We start from the raw sequence: 16,119 nt of genomic DNA on the forward strand, positions 1-16,119 counted from the left end.
CACCCATGCATCTCGAGTCTACAGTGTGACTGGTCCGCCCGCACCGGGCCTTTAGTCCACCTGGTCCACTCTCTGAGTCTACAGTATGACTGGACCGCCAGCACCGGGCCTTCAGTCTGTCTGACCCACTCTTCGATCCTCGACACATCTGGACCGCCCTCTTGGGGCCTTTAGCCTATCCGGACCGCTCTTCGGGCCTTCGGCCTGACTAGGTGCCCTCCTGGGCCTACAGTCTATCCGGTCCGCCCTGGGTATGTTGGCCTAAAACACGAAGCAGAACCCGCCTCAACCCAACCCCCAAACAAATAACCATGTGAACATATAACAATTAATCACATAGCAGTCCATAGACGAACAAACCGATCTAGCAGATCATATACCATAGAAACATCCTAACCAGGATACCGACCTAACCGGTCACTAACATAACATTATCCTATATACCAGGATACCGACCTAAACCAGGTCACTAACATAGCACCATCCTATATACCAGGATACCGACCTAAACCAGGTCACTAAACATAGCACCATCCTATATACCAGGATACCGATCTAACATATCAATAAGCATATCAAACAAATGCAAGTATACAATCCGAGAAAGGGCTGACCTTGGTGCCTTAGACCCTGTTGATATAGCGAGGATAAATCACCTTGCAATGTCGGACTGAACCACGAAATCACGCTCCCGAAACACTGCCCCAAACTCCAACACCTATAACCATCAATGATCCAATTTAAAAATACCCGCTTACCAATTATCCTCAAAAGTCAAAACGGTCAACCCTTGGTCAAAGTCAAAGTCAACTATCACGGTCAACAGTCCATGTTGACCTCAACTCATCGAGTACCCTCAGCTACTCACTGAGTTCCTTGCATAACTTTCCAACTCGCCGAGTCACCATGCCACTCGCCGAGCCCAAGACAATCTTCATCAGACTCACCGAGTTGTTCATCCAACCCATCGAGTTCATGACCATCTTCATATGACTCTCCGAGTCTACCATGCGACTCGCCGAGTCCCTAAAGTCCTTCATCCATACAGATGCTTTTTAATCTATACTAAGGCTCCATACTGCAGATCCAAGTTCCCAAGACATGCTTATCACGTAAAGTTGCGAATTTTACGTGCATGCAAGGCTCTAATGACTCAAAATGCCAACCAAGCTTGAAATGGGGTTTTACACTTAATGAGGGGTTCATACTTGTCAATGCTAATAGCTTTATGGACTTACAAATCAAGGAGAGTTCAGATCTGAAGTTACAACTTCAGATCTGAGCTTATACCCAAGAATAGCTTCATAACCAAGCCAAGAAGCCCTAATTTCATCCAAGAGATCTAGAAAGGAATGAGGCCAAGATCATGAATTGATACCTCAAATGAAGCAAACTGAGATAGATTTTGCAGATCCATACGAGTCCCTTGCTGCTAGTTACTTGACCTTCAAGCTCCCTTCACAAGTTCCACCTTCCAAAGCTCAAAAACACACTCAAATGAAGCTCTTCCACGAAATAGATGTTGTAAGGGACTAAGGGAGGCTAATGGTTCCTTAAATAGGGTGCAAAACTCTAGAATTTAGGGTTTCATCTGCCAGTTCCTACTCGCCGAGTCCCTCCTTGGACTCGGCGAGTAGGTCACTTAAACACGCGGATCAGCCCGCTACTACTCGGCGAGTCAGGCAACCGACTCGTCGAGTAGACCTCTAAATCATGAGAAATTATCACCACAAAAATTATCAGATTGATATTTAAGGTAAAATAGATCAACCAAAGAGAAAAAATATATATACACGAGTTTAAATTAGATAAAAGAAAAAGCAAAAAGTATAATTTCAACCAAGTAATTACTAATGAGTTAGGTTACTTAGATCAAATTTTATGTATTATAAACTATACTATAAATATATGTTCTGTATTATTTTTATATATTAATATATGTCGGGGGTGGGTCCAGGGTCGGGGATTAAGGGTATCCCCATCCCCATCCTCATCCCCACTTTTTTTATTCGGGTATTCCCCATCCCCGTCCCCATCCCCGGTCAACCTGGGGATTCCCCAGTCAAAACGGGTGCGGGTTTCGGGTTCCCCATTGGGTATGGGGATTTTTGCCATCCCTAGTTTTGATCGTTGTTGCTAGTCAAAGCAGTGGTCGGTAATGGCATAGCAAAGCGTCAAGGGTGTTAAGTTTTTGGGTTCATCATATGGTTTGATTTTGGGATAAGTTCGCGGTCAGTGTGTTTCGAGGATCATTCTTCATGGTTCTGGTAATGCCCCGGTTAGGGATTGGGGGTAGATTCAAATGGAAGGTTCTACCATTGTGAAGGTTGGGCTAGTGACGAGGTTTCGGGCTCCTAACATCAGTGTTTTAGGCAGTATCTGTGTTTCGGGCTGTATTAATAACGTGGAATTTCACGTATGCGTGGAGAGTTTGGGTATGTGGGAAATGATAAGTCACTCACAACGGGATTAAATAATCTCAGAGTAATTGGTTTGACCCTGTTGCGCAACTCTGAGTCTAACCGTTGTAGGAATGAATCTTCTACTCGAAGGATTATCTGAGTCTTCTGTCGAGTATAAGTGTTATGTCGCTATATATGGCCAGTAACTTTGTTTCCCTTTTAAAGCAACAATGTGATCAGGGGTTGGAAGCATTTTGTTTGGTACAAGACTCTATGAGGTTGGCTTGGTAACAGTTTGGTGGGGTAGGTCTGACAGGGAGTCAGACCATTGAGACTTTGGGTCGCGGATATCAGGAGAGGTAAGATTGGTTAGTATTCCAAATATTGAGGATTCGTTCTTCATCGGGCTTGAAGAACTATTTGGTAGATCTGGATAGACCGTTGTATGATCAGAGTTGGAAGTGTTATGGTTGGTATGTTATTCGTTGAGAGCCTGGCATGGAGTTGCTTCAATGTGGGTGGTATGTTAGGGAGTCAGACCATTATAGATTTCAGGTATCAGAAGAGTAGAAGTGGTTTGCGTGGGCTGAAGTTTTGATTGTTGTCTTCGAGATGGAAGTTTCGGTTTGGGTTCTGATTACCATGGGAAGACTGTCTTAGGCGGATAATTTCCGATTGTGATCATCAGGTTGGTCGTTTTGTTATGAGTATTAATAAGGAGTGATTTCGAGGACGAAATCTAATTTAAGTGGGGGAGAGTTATAGCACCTAGAATCTAGAAGGTTAATTGTGGAATTATGCCAATTTCAAGTTGAACTCGGCGAGACGGAGGAGCCAACTCGGCGAGTTGAAGATGAAAAATCGTGGGGATTTAATGGGTTTACTCGACGAGTTGAGGAGCCTCAACTTATCAAGTAGAAGTTGGCTTGACCGCGAAGTTTAATGAGGCAACTCGACGAGTTGAGGAGCCTTAACTCAATGAGTTGGCCACTCAGAATGAAACCCTAATTGTAGGGTGTTGCACCCTATTTAAACACCTTAAGTCCCAGGTGTTGGCCTCATTTCCAGCCTCCATAGCCCATAACCCTAATCTTGAAACCCTAGAGCCTCCTTGAGTGTTGTGAACTCATTGTAGGTGTGTTTTGGTGTGTTTGAAGATCATTGAAGGAAGAAAAGCTTGGTGCAAAGTGGTGGTTCGAGTAGGAGCTTTCAGATATGGGTTCTTTGCTCCATTTCCAGCACATTCGGGTATAAAGTCCTAACCTTGCTTAATATTCAATTAGATCTCCTTATTTTGGGTTTTCTGGTGTTTTGGCCTCTTTTTGGGGATGATGATGGAGTAAAGTCATTTTAGGGGTTGTTCTTCCAGACTTGGGTTGGTTTTGGTACCCTTGAGCTTCAAGGTGCAAGCCTTATGAGGATTTTGGTGTCATGCATGCATTAAGTCAATTATTAAGTCCATTCCAAGCTTAAGAGCTTCATTTAGACATGCATGAACGTAAAGTTGGCAACTTTACGTGGTTTTCCAGCTCAAGGAAGTCAGATCTATGTTTTGGAGTCATATCCCAATGGATTAAGTGCTTAATGTGTTAAGAGGTGGGTTTCTGGCGACCTCGACGAGTTTGTTAGATAAACTCGGTGAGTTGGATCGATTTTCCCCGACATTTTTAGATTGATAGAGTAACTCGGCGAGTTGGCTTGGTTTTTCTCGATCTGTGCAAATTGATAGAGAAACTCAACGAGTTGGGTCAACTTGGACCGTTGACTTTGACTTTCGATTTATTTCTTTGACCAAGTTTGTCCCAAGGGGTGCTTGAAGTAATCTGAATTGTAATAAGGAAAATTATGGGCTTAGGATAAGACCCATATGGGTTGTGCCCAATTTGAAAAATTGGGATTAGTGGGCCTTTGTGGATCTTTTGGTTTTAGGCCTCAGCTTTGGTGTATGTTGGGTCAGGGATAAAATGATCATTTACCCCAAGTATGGATTATGGATTATGGCATGGAACCCAATTGCTAATTGGGTGTGTTGTTGGTATTGATAGCTCGGGAAGTCGGCAGGGCAGCAACTAGGGATTTCTTTCGGGGAGCTTCTGCATTTGAGGTGAGTTGTCCTTACTGTACTTGTGGGTCGAAGGCACCAATGTCGGCCCATTGAATTGATATCCTGTTATGCATGCTATTGTATTGTTATGATATGTTAGATCGGTATCCTGGTAGATAGAATGTTGTTATGTTGTTATGATATGTTAGATCGGTATCCTGGTAGATAGGATGTTGCTATGATGTTATGATCTGTTAGATCGGTATCCTGGTAGATAGGAAGTTGTTATGCTTAGTGATCTGTTAGATCTGCCTGATATCTATTCTGGCTATATGTTTTCCAGTAGCATGTGTTGATGTAGTAAGGTTAGGTTGAGACTGTACTGCTTAGTGCTATCAGTCAACAAACCCGATAATGTTTATGTCGGTACATTATATGTATGTTTATATGTTATGTATATGTCGACTTGGTTTGTGTGTGCGGTTGGGTTGAGTCGGACCTGCTTTATGCTAAAGGCCAACAGACCCAGGGCGTCCCAGATAGACTGAAGGCCGGTGGGGGCGTACCAGTCAGGCCGAAAGCCCGTAGAACCCAGATAGGTTGAAGGCCCGGTGAGGCGTACCCGTCATGCTGAAGGTTCTGTGAGCGTACCAGATAGACTGTAGGCCGGTGGGGCGTTCCAGTCAGACTGAAGACTCTGTGGCATACCAGATGGACTGTAGGCCGGTGGGGCATTCCAGTCATGCTGAAGGCCCTGTATGCATGCTGTTATTTGTATATGTTATTTGGTTGGGTGTTGGTATTTTGGGGGAACTCACTAAGCTTCGTGCTTACAGTTTTGGTTTAATGGTTTATGGTTTTAGGTACTTCAGTGAATCATGGCAAGGTGAAGGCATGACTGTCACATCCTCGTGTTTTGGACTTATGATTTCTGGGAAACTCTAATAATGTGAATGTTTTGAAAACTATTTTAAAAGAGATTCTGATTTTTTTAAATAATGTTTTGGAAACATAGGTTTTTACAAACACTTCTATAGAAAAATGTTGTTTTGAAAAGGTTAAATTTTATGAAAATTTATGGATGTTACATAATTCGGAAAACTATGGATTTGAGTTGATAACTCCATAATTATATTAAGAGCTTAGGCGTTGAAATTGGATCCAAATGGTGCATTGGAAGAAGTTATGTACGTGTTGGAGTAGAATGTTTTGGTGCTTTTGGATGGAGAAAGGGATTCTCACCCATTGGTTCGACTGTTAACCATATAGGTCGTAATTTTAAATATCACATGTCGTCACGTGTAGAGAAGCTTTTATTTTAAAGAGTTTGCAATACTCACTTTGTGCCAACGTAAATATATCTTGGTTTTATATGCATTTCAAATTGTTAACTTTCGCCTACACATCCTTTCGAGTAGTTCACTTGATGCTTATAACGATCTTAACCCCCTCCCCCCCTCGGTTGATGTATGAAGTTTTCCAAATTTTGCTCCCAAAAAGACTCCCCTCTTTGGTGATTTTCATGCTCCTTGTCTTCCGAAATGTCGATATAATCCTTCGCCAACACCACCTCTTCCTTGTCAGACCATTTTCAGGATTTTTTTGGCATTGGGTATAATTTATTGAGTATTAGGGGATGGGTTGAGGTCTAGGTTTGAGGGAGGGGAAGGGGTTCATCGCTAGATTCTTTTGATCATCGTTTTGAGCATCGCGAAATTGCGATACCTCGAGAGGGAAATATTGGAATTGGGTTTCGGGAATAGAACGTTGATAGTGTGGTAACGGATTAAAATCTTGAGATAACCGAAATTGGTCATATGAATGTTGTATTATAAGTTGGCTATATTGGTGTTGATATTGTGGGAATTTCGTATGATTTGAGATTTGGGTTTCGGGAATGAAATATGACAAATCTTGTGAATCGCTTCCGCTTTCATTTCAACTATTGCGATTTTGGCTTTTGGATTTGCCACTACTAGAATCCATTTGAAATGGAATATAAAATGTTCGGAATAGAACGGGAGAGAATTATAACTAAGAAAATGGATATTAAACACCAAAGAAAATACCATGGAAGAAATGATTGGTAAATATGAAGATCTATTCATAAAAAATAACATAACATTATTTATTTGTCCTATTTGAATGATTCCAATGATTGAAGTGAGCGGACACAGTTTCAAACAAATGTGGTAACAAAAAGCACATTCAATCCCAACTGTTTTCTTTTTCTACTTCCATGACCCAAAACATTGCCATGTTTAAAATACACAAATTGATTTATACCTTAATCAAATAATTCAAGGTTCTACGGTTTTACCCTTCCTCTCCATTGTCACCCAAATGTTCAGCTTTCCGGGCATGCTTTTTAGGAATTCCCCAACCCCTAATCATATCCCTTATTTCATCATTTGAAGAAAGCAACTTCCCGTTTTGTTCATCTTTTCTTCTACCCTAATTAGCCAATTAAAAAAGTTTACACCCCAATCCCATCATCAAGATTTGAAAAAGAAAAAAGAAAGTTATTAAATTATATGAGTACCTGTTCCGAGATTCTAAGATCTTTCTTTGAAAACGTGGAATTAAATAACCGGAAGCCCAGAAGATCTCCGTTCTTGATGCTCGCTTCTAACTGTTAATCGTATAATCATCAGATCAGCATGATCGAATGAAGAAGAAGAAGAAGAAGTTGCAGTTATGATAAAGATAACTTTTACCTGAATGTGAAGAATGCATAGAACAATGCTCGCAATAGGCACCCAGCTTTCATCAGGCGACAGTGATAAGTTCGTCCTGCAATCGCAACCAATAGCCAACTGTCACTCTCGAATATGTGATGATCGTATATATATCTTCATGGAAAGAGTAGATGAGAAGTTTGTTTAAAAACCTTAAGTAAGGAGCCAAGTAAACAATGGCATATAAAGCATAACGTTTATCACCGGTATCCAACCAAGCAAAAACCCAACTCTACACACAATAAGACATAATTAACAATCAATCATCAAAAACAAACACAATGAAGATCATGTACAGAGCATGAACTCTTAATTAATCAAGCAGCGGAATCAAGAGAAAGGCATCACCATCCAGTTGAGGTAAGGGATGAAGCTTATGATCCCCATGACAGCAAACCTTGCATCAGCTGAATCGATCGCCGACTCACCATCTTCAATGTCATTGGGACCTCCAGGAAGAGGAAACACCAACGAGTTGACCACACACGAACCCATAGCGACAACAAACGGCGCATCGTGCATTAACTCCGCCCTGCACTTTCCATTTCTGATTCTCCGTTTCTATAAAAAAGAACCCAAATGGATTTCAGAAATCAAATCATGCATCAACAACGATAAATTTATTACGAAAAAAGTGAAAGATGACCTGGTTGACGTTTTTGTAAGGGTGATGATGAAGTGTGTATAGAGGTTTGAGTTTTGGGAGGGTAGAAGAGTTGCAGGCGTAGGAGAAAGGAGCGAGAGAAAGAGAGTTCATGGCCGGAGGAGCAGAAAACGGCGGTGACTCAGGAGTTGAGGAGTGGCGCTTCTAAACGTCGCCGGATGGTTGTTGGTGGTGTTGGAGCGAGGCTTGGCTTTTAGCACTGGTCATATTCGATCCCTCATGTGTTCATATATTTCATATTTATCCCAAACCATGTGACTTTATTCTTGTTAGATACGTACTATTTATTTATATAACCATGTTTTGTTTTTATTTATATAACCAGCTATGTAATCCAACAATTTTTTATATAAAGTATACAATCATATTTTAAATTCATCACATGTCTTTTGTTTGTTTATTTTTTCTTTTTGTGTTCTTTTTATCTTTTTTGTTTTTTTTATTATTATTAAATAAATTAAAAAAATTAAAATTTATTAAATAAATGATCTTAATGCTATTTTTTTTTTTGTCAATTTAGGAGTTTGATCATATGGATGACGTCCACCTATATTTCTGCCAGATGTATTTTTACCTTTATAGACACCACTCCGATTACAAAACTAAAATGATTTTTGAAACATAGTCATTTGTTTTCGTTTTTGATCTCTTTGTAATGACCACATATATGAGAGTTTGTGCCACATTATCAACTCACTCCTTTAGATTTTCATAAGTACTAAACACCTGACAAATTAAATACATACATGATCAGTTTGAAAACTGATTCAACCTATAAATATAATAAAACTATCTAAAAAAACATACATGATCTGTTTGAAAATCCGTCATATGATTCAATCGTTGTAAGTATATTGATTTAGACAAGCATATGAGATATGAAATATTCGAATGAATTTTGCAAATGATCTAGACAAAAACAAAGATATAAGATATGAAATTTTGCAAATGATCCGATCGACGTAACAATAGAAGAAAAACAAAACATCAAATCAATTTCTTTATTATTAAAGATAAAGTTAAAGTTAAAGAGACATTAAATCAAATCAATTATTTAAATAATAATATTAATAATAAAAAAAACAACAAAAAATTAAAAAAAAAAAAAACAAAAAAACATTAAATCAAAATGGGTTTAAAGACAACAAAAATGACAAGAAAATAATAATAATACATGGACATTAATTAGTTTTTTTTTTTTAACAACAAATAAATCTAATATATTTATAAACTACTTAATTTCATTTATGTCCACGAACAACTTATGTCCACGAACAACTTGAACCTTAAATCATAATCTCAAAAAACAAAGACAACATTTAATATTGCTCACGATTCTCCGTTTATAAAACCTATTTATAAAAAGCATTCACCGCCTTCATGGGTCCCACCTAATTATACTTTTTGCCAAATAAATGTTTTGCAATTTTAAACGAATAAAGTATATTATCATTTTTTTTCTCCGTGGAATATATAACAATCATAGTGGCTCAAATATGATATATTAAATTTGAAGATTTGAACTCTCCACCTTAGAATTGATGATATTTCATTGATAGTCTTGGTCAACTTCGAACATAAAACTCGATGCTAAGAACAATTCACTCTTTTTATAGATTATTGCATACACAAAGACAAAGCAGATAAACACAATAATAAACACAAATTACTTACGTTTTATTGTGATATTCACATTTGTGCTATATATAAGAGTTTCCAGAAAATCCGAAAATACAACAAAACTTATGATGATGTGAACATTTGTCGAGAAATTACAGGGTTTGTTGCTACAACATTGACACATTAACATAAACATACATAATAATAATTATAATAATAATAAATATATAATGAGAATGGTGAATGGGATGAGCTTCATCCATGCGCTTCTTTCTCTGTTTGTCTTTTACACAGGGAAAAATGAATGAAAGAAATGGTTTCCTGACTACCCTCGCAAGAAGATATTGATTGTTTTTGCTTTTTTCTTTTTTGCATTTCAACTTGAAGAAGAAATCATCATATCATATCATATCATTGCTACTCAAAAACTTATTACACATCCATCCAACTGTTCTTCATCACCATCTCCACTGTTTCCAATTAAATAAAACACCCACCCATTATATGAAAGCTGAATAAAATTAGAATGAACAAAAATTATTATTATTTTTTTTGTTTAATTACCAGAATATACACAGCAAGCAAGCATTATATGAGTTGTATTTTCCAGGTGGATATTAAGAAGCATCAGCTTCACCTTTCTGGCCATCCTCCCGGTTTGTAATAGCATCAACTCGCTGTTGTAACTGAAACCAGAACAAGGTTCAACTAACTCTCTTATTAATTCATTTTTAATTTTTTTTAATACAAATTAAATTTCAAGAACTCGGTCAACTCACCTGTACGTATTTTGACTTTTCGGCACTCAACTCCTCGGTCAAGACTGTTAACCTGTATAACATATAAAAATTAAATATACTTCCCAAGACATAACATATAAGAAAAAAAGTGAAAAAGAAAAAACAGGAACCCAGTTTATATTGAGTAACAAGTAACAACCTGGATTGTAGCTCAGAAACCTTGGTAAGCAGCAAACGTTCTCTATCAGAAATTTCAACCTGAAAATAATTACCATTAAAAAATTAAATTTATGTTTATTGCTTAAACTGAAATTATTTCAAAGAACACAAAGTAGTAATGCATAATAAACGAGAAAGGATAAACATACAGCTCCATTGTTCTCAGAGCTGCGAGGCAATGGTGGCAATTTCCCATTTTGAGAAGCTGAAATACAATCAGAAAACATAAGTTTAGTTAAACAAAAGAAATAGCAACATACTTTCATTGATTTTTTTTTTATTGTTTATTATAATAAATGGAGATTTTAACTCACCTTCTGCTGCTACATCAGATGGTTGCAAGCTATTCAACAGATTCAAGATAAGATCCTGGAGAAAGAACACCATTAAAAATTAAAATGGGTTGATGATTTTTATTTAAAAAAAAAAAAAAAAAAAAAAAAAAGTAAGCATAGTTTAGTTTACCTGTTGAAGTGATGTCTGTTGAAAGAGGTTTTGAAGGTGGGGCATGAGAACTGATGCAGGTAAATTGTTATGTACAGAAACAGAACTGCTATTCATCTCCCTAGGTGTAGGCTGCCAAAAATAAAAAATAAAAATCAGAAATGTATAATTTTGCATCAATGCATGAAAGTATACAAATCATAATATTAAATAAAAACCTGTTTTGAATCAAATATCCACTCTCCTACACTCGCAGACTTCCTCAGTAATGTCTCCTGTTATTATATTAAATAATAATGAATCACAAACGCCATTAAATTTAAAAAAAAAAAAAAAAAAAATTACTTATTTACAAATATGGAATTTTACCTGGGGGGACCTTCGAGGAACTGTACATAATGGAATATCCTTTACAAGATCCAGGTCTTCTGATGTCACAGAAAATCGTCCTTTTATTTGTACTAAATTTGCTTTTGACTTATCATCCAAAGAATCCCTGTATCCTGTACAAGTTAAAAAATATATATATATATATATTAAAAGAAAAAAAAAACAAAGAGGGGTTTCATTGAAGTTGAAATGAATAAAAAAAAAATACCTCCAGATGGTTTAATTGGAGCTGACAAACTGTTTCCTGAAGCTCGGTTTGGAAGGTTTAAAGGACCACTAAAACTGGGAGCTCTTCTTACTTGATGATGGATTTTATCAACAGCTTGCGAGCTTTCAGTTTCACACCTATGAGTATAAACAACAACAATGAAATCAGAAAAATATAATATTTACAAATATAATCAATAATGAAAGAAAAGATAATAAACCTTTCTAAAGTACGAGTCCTGTCAGATTTTGAATGATTCAATACTGCAGCAGCCACAAGAGGTCCACTCTGTGTTTGGCGATTTCTTCCTGTTCCTGTTGTTGTTAAAATTCTATTTTTAGCCTGTGCTACTACTGCTTCTTTATCTGCTTGTGGTTTCTCTGTTTCTTTTCTGTTTTTTTCTTCAACAATAATACTTCCTTTATCATCAATTTCTGGCAGATTGCTTTCTTTATTGCTTAGGGATTCAGATGGGACAACAACTTCATCACTGAAGAAAAAACAACACTTAAACATTAAAACACTATAATATAAAAAGAACAACAACATTAAGAATAATTGGTGAATAAAACTTGCACAATAAATATTGACCTAGATTCAATCTCGCTTGTCGAATGTTTCTCAATAGTAGCAGCCTTCGAATTGGATGCTTCCTGTAACAGAGAAAAGTTAATATTCCAAAGTTTGGATAATACTTTTAAAATATATGTATACATATTCTTACATTATTGGCAAATGAAGTTGAATTTACATCAAGGTCCCTGATATCTTGAATTTCGTCATCATCTTGCACCTCCGGTGAATACAAACAATTGAACAATTCAGTTATAATTGATTAATTAATACAAAAAGCAAAATGCCATGTTTAAACAGTTACCAAAAAAGAATGTCCTTTGAAAAAAAAACAAAGATCTATGATAAGATGAATACCAAGGATGCTCTGAATTTTAATTCTTCAAGGTCAAAATTCCAAGCACTAACACCTCGCTGATACTCACTCTGTTTATTTATTATCATCATAAAGAAGAAAAAAAGAATTAGACAGACAAAAAAAACTATATTTAAAATAAATTAAATAAATAAATAATGGTTCTGACATGTGATATGGCTTCTTGCTCGGCTGAAGGCATCTTTTTAAGTGCTAGTTGGGCAGCATCTTTTAGCTGCAGATAGATATTTATGAGTTATATATAAATAAATGTGAAAATAAAATTTTATAAATATTAAGAGATTGAAGTGGATGCATACCTGAAGGGCTTTGACACGATGCCAAAGTGGTGGCAAGTCACCAAATAGTTTCTTGACAGAAAGTTCTGGAGCTTTAGCTTGCTTAAAAAAAGAATGTTTTAACAACTTCTCAGCAGTTGGCCTTTTTGTTTGATCTTTCACCAAACACATTGCCACCATTTCTTTAAAAGACTGTTTTTTTTTTCACAAATGGAACTTATTATTTATTACTCATCAATGTAATTGTAAAACAACATGTGAAATAAAGAAGAGAAAATCTTACCTTAGAAAACCGTTTATCCCGGTCGTAATCAAGTCCAGGTGGTGCATTTTGAATGGTCATCAACAGCACCTGTCGCCACACAAAACATAGTATAAATTAAATATGTGAAGAAAATTATAAAAAAAGAATAATAATAATAATAATCAAAAACACCAACCTTCATGGGAGGGTACTTTGAGAAAGGGGCATGACCATGAGCCAGCTCAAGTGCAGTAATTCCAAATGACCAAATGTCAGCCCTGTAAATAAATGATCAACAGAGATAAATGACATTTTTTTATTTATTTAAAAAAAATATATAATATAAATTCCTATTATTAAGGAAGAAAAAGAAAAACACTGACTTGAAATCATATCCGCTTCCAGGCTGCAAGACTTCGGGTGCCATCCTGTAATTAATAATTAATAAGGTGAAAAGTGATGAAAAAATGGTTTGACCAGATAAAAAAAAAAAAAAAAAAAAAAAAAGGAAGTTTGACTTGTACGAACCAGCAAGGAGTTCCTACAAAAGTATTTCTGGAACGTTGTCTGTCACCTCTATCAAACATACAAGCTGAGACACCAAAATCCCCAAGCTTTATCACTCCATTAGTGTCAAGAAGTATATTTCCAGCCTTAAACAAACACACAAATAACAAAACTTATTTATTTATTAATTTATTTATACAAGAAGAAGAATTATGAGATGAGAAAGATTTTAGTGACCTTAACATCACGGTGGATGTGACCATGGTGATGCAAGTAGACCAATGCCTTGAGAGTCTCTTTGAGGATAGAAGAAATAGCAGACTCTTCAAATCCATCTGGATACGCTGTTTTCATCAGATGTAGACATGAACCTTCAGCCATGAATGGCATAACCACCCAAAGGTTTTGCTTCACAACAAATGAACAAAATGCCCTTATCACATTTGGGTGATCTATCAAACTCATTGTTTGTGCTTCCCTTCGAATATCATCCTGTATGTATCATATCATATCACCATATTAAACCCTAAGATCGATCATGAATTTTTGCAGATTGTGTTTTTATGATGTCAGCCAGGGAATTGAAAAAATGTTTGGAAAACAAAAGAAAAACATGTCAATTGTCATTCATGATGACAACTTGAAGATAGTTACTATTGCTTACTTTGATGAGTTTGCATTTATCATCTTATCCAAAATGTCTAGGTATGATATCTAAAAACTTTGCATTTAATTGATGAAGTATTTTTGACTTTATCGTGTTTGTTTTCATGTAGCAAAAGTCAAAGGTATCATTTTGTATCTACCATATAAAAAAGTTGATGCCCAAACAATATCATAATAAATTATCCATAACAGCATGGGCATGGCGAGTAATTCAACATGCTTTTATATATCTATTGTCATTTAAAGACAATGCATTAATACTTATTTGGCCAGAATTTAGAAGACCTAGGTTTGATTAATCACAACCAATATAGGTTTTACATGATAAAAGTGGCCATTTACCCATAAAAAACACCTCACTTGATCTTATTCTTTTTTAGGTTTAAGCATTTAACATTTTTCAAAACGATCAAAAGGCGTTATGAATGCAACAAAACAAAAACATCATCATTTTGTAAAGCCCAATCCTAGAGTAGCATACAAGTCCAATAACCTCTAAATCAACTTAAAACCATATTTGTATTTAGTAACTAGCAGCTTAAAGCCTATAAGGTGCTCAAACTTCTGATTTTTTTTTATTATTGTAGGATGGGCTGTCATAAATTCTATGTTGATTGCACATTTAGTGCTTCTAAAAGCTTGGCACATTACGTGAACATGGCTAAAGTTGTGTTGGCAAGCCAAACTGGTCTAAACCTAATACTGTAATCAAGCCTGTTCTGTTAGCGCTATCTTTTATGCAGTTAGCGCTCATGTCCACGAATAAACTCAAAAGAAAGTCTCTAGAGTTTGCACAAAATGAAGGGGCCATGTAATAGACAGATCACAGATAGAACTTCGTAACACTGCCTTTTGATCTCTACCCAGGGTATAGTAAATCAAAAAGGTAGGATTTTTCACAAGATTAAGAATTTTCCCCCTTCCAGAAGAAGGGGATGTGGTTTGACTTCTCATGTCAAAGGGGCCAAGTTTCAACTCCAAGATCGATGTCAATTATAACGCTTTTCAAGGTGATCGCACTGAAGTTTGTAAAAAAAAAAAAAAGAAAGAAAGAACATTACAAGTAGATGTATGATGATGTTAAATTCGTAAGAAGTCGATCCCTATTTGTGCATTTAACTAGGATAACAAGCCAAAAATCGGAAACAAAATCAATTTCAACTGAATAAAAAAGAAGCAAAAATGCCCTTTTTTTTCATTTGGTGGCTGGATAGCTGAATCAGCAACCCCTAATCAGAAAAGGAAACAAGACAGCAAGAGAAGTTAGGGAGCAATGGAATTACCAGATTGCTGTTGATGCGATCGAGATCCAAGCTCTTAACGGCGATGACGTCATTGGTGGGGAGATAGATCGCTCTGTATACGGTGGCGCTGGCGCCGTAACCTACTTCTTCTAAAAGCTTGTAATCATTTGGATTAGTGGTGTAGCTCTTCTGAGTGCCTCCCATCCCTCCAATAAACAAACACAAGAAACAGGAAACGGTGATATGAGGAGGAGTTGCTGGAATGGAATGGAGTGTGAGGACTAAATCTTCGACTCCTCGGTCGGTGTCGGAAGTCGGAAGTCGGAAGTCCAAGAAAAGCTTCGGCCAAGTTGGCGATGTTTATGTTAGATTTGATTTTTATTAGCACACTCCGAGCACCCCTTCCGTCTCGGCCTTTCACGTCAAACTCCCATTATTTCGATCATTTATATTTTTTTATTCTTTTTTCTATTTCGGTATCTCTCGGCGTTTTTTTCTTCAACTGTATCATACTACATATGACATATACGGTAGAAAAAGAGACAAATATTCTAATCTTATTATACACTTTTTTGAAATAGTAAAAAAAACAGCTTAAAATTAGTAGGCTATCCGCAGCAAAAATTACCATTTCACAAAAGTCATTTGTCATCTACATATGAATTCAATTAACAATATTTAATTATCACTTACCATGTTACTTAAATATTATATAAAATATTTATTAACGGCTAATACACACATCCATTTAATCTACTCATT

General features: G+C 36.4%; 2 protein-coding genes across 2 annotated transcripts; both read right to left on the minus strand.

Annotated features, from left to right (window-relative positions):
- Nucleotides 1-6,529: 6,529 nt before the first annotated feature.
- Nucleotides 6,530-8,088, minus strand: LOC145094286 (uncharacterized). The gene is made up of 6 exons (XM_079032561.1): nt 7,831-8,088; nt 7,533-7,745; nt 7,337-7,416; nt 7,164-7,239; nt 6,989-7,078; nt 6,530-6,900 (listed from the first exon to the last, which is right to left on the minus strand). Exons 1-6 carry the CDS (start codon nt 7,939-7,941, stop codon nt 6,763-6,765), a joined length of 708 nt encoding a protein of 235 aa, XP_078888687.1. The 5' UTR covers nt 7,942-8,088; the 3' UTR covers nt 6,530-6,762.
- Nucleotides 8,089-9,504: 1,416 nt separating this feature from the next.
- On the minus strand, nt 9,505-15,781 carry LOC145091609 (uncharacterized). Its single transcript, XM_079029362.1, has 22 exons — nt 15,397-15,781; nt 13,685-13,939; nt 13,469-13,593; nt 13,324-13,368; nt 13,137-13,218; nt 12,980-13,048; nt 12,718-12,888; nt 12,567-12,632; nt 12,400-12,468; nt 12,194-12,262; nt 12,061-12,122; nt 11,690-11,959; nt 11,470-11,606; nt 11,241-11,374; nt 11,090-11,146; nt 10,893-11,003; nt 10,742-10,796; nt 10,577-10,632; nt 10,408-10,466; nt 10,248-10,299; nt 10,033-10,154; nt 9,505-9,938 (listed from the first exon to the last, which is right to left on the minus strand). Exons 1-21 carry the CDS (start codon nt 15,559-15,561, stop codon nt 10,086-10,088), a joined length of 2,178 nt encoding a protein of 725 aa, XP_078885488.1. The 5' UTR covers nt 15,562-15,781; the 3' UTR covers nt 9,505-9,938; nt 10,033-10,085.
- Between the last annotated feature and the right edge of the window lie 338 nt (nt 15,782-16,119).

This window comes from Lactuca serriola, chromosome 3, assembly GCF_051521515.1.
Source record: "Lactuca serriola cultivar US96UC23 chromosome 3, Lser_US96UC23_V15, whole genome shotgun sequence".
Classification (NCBI taxonomy): Eukaryota; Viridiplantae; Streptophyta; class Magnoliopsida; order Asterales; family Asteraceae; genus Lactuca; species Lactuca serriola.

What these genes read in the sequence shown, in the direction of transcription:
- LOC145091609 (XM_079029362.1), bottom strand. Translation starts at nt 15,561, where the DNA reads ATGGGAGGCACTCAGAAGAGCTACACCACTAATCCAAATGATTACAAG. An exon ending in AACAGACATCACTTCAACAG is followed by an intron (nt 10,797 to 10,892) that starts GTAAACTAAACT and finishes TTCTTTCTCCAG; the next exon opens with GATCTTATCTTGAATCTGTT. An exon ending in GTTTCTGAGCTACAATCCAG is followed by an intron (nt 10,300 to 10,407) that starts GTTGTTACTTGT and finishes TATGTTATACAG; the next exon opens with GTTAACAGTCTTGACCGAGG.
- LOC145094286 (XM_079032561.1), bottom strand. Translation starts at nt 7,941, where the DNA reads ATGAACTCTCTTTCTCTCGCTCCTTTCTCCTACGCCTGCAACTCTTCT. An exon ending in TCCCTTACCTCAACTGGATG is followed by an intron (nt 7,417 to 7,532) that starts GTGATGCCTTTC and finishes TATTGTGTGTAG; the next exon opens with AGTTGGGTTTTTGCTTGGTT. An exon ending in ATCTTAGAATCTCGGAACAG is followed by an intron (nt 6,901 to 6,988) that starts GTACTCATATAA and finishes TTGGCTAATTAG; the next exon opens with GGTAGAAGAAAAGATGAACA.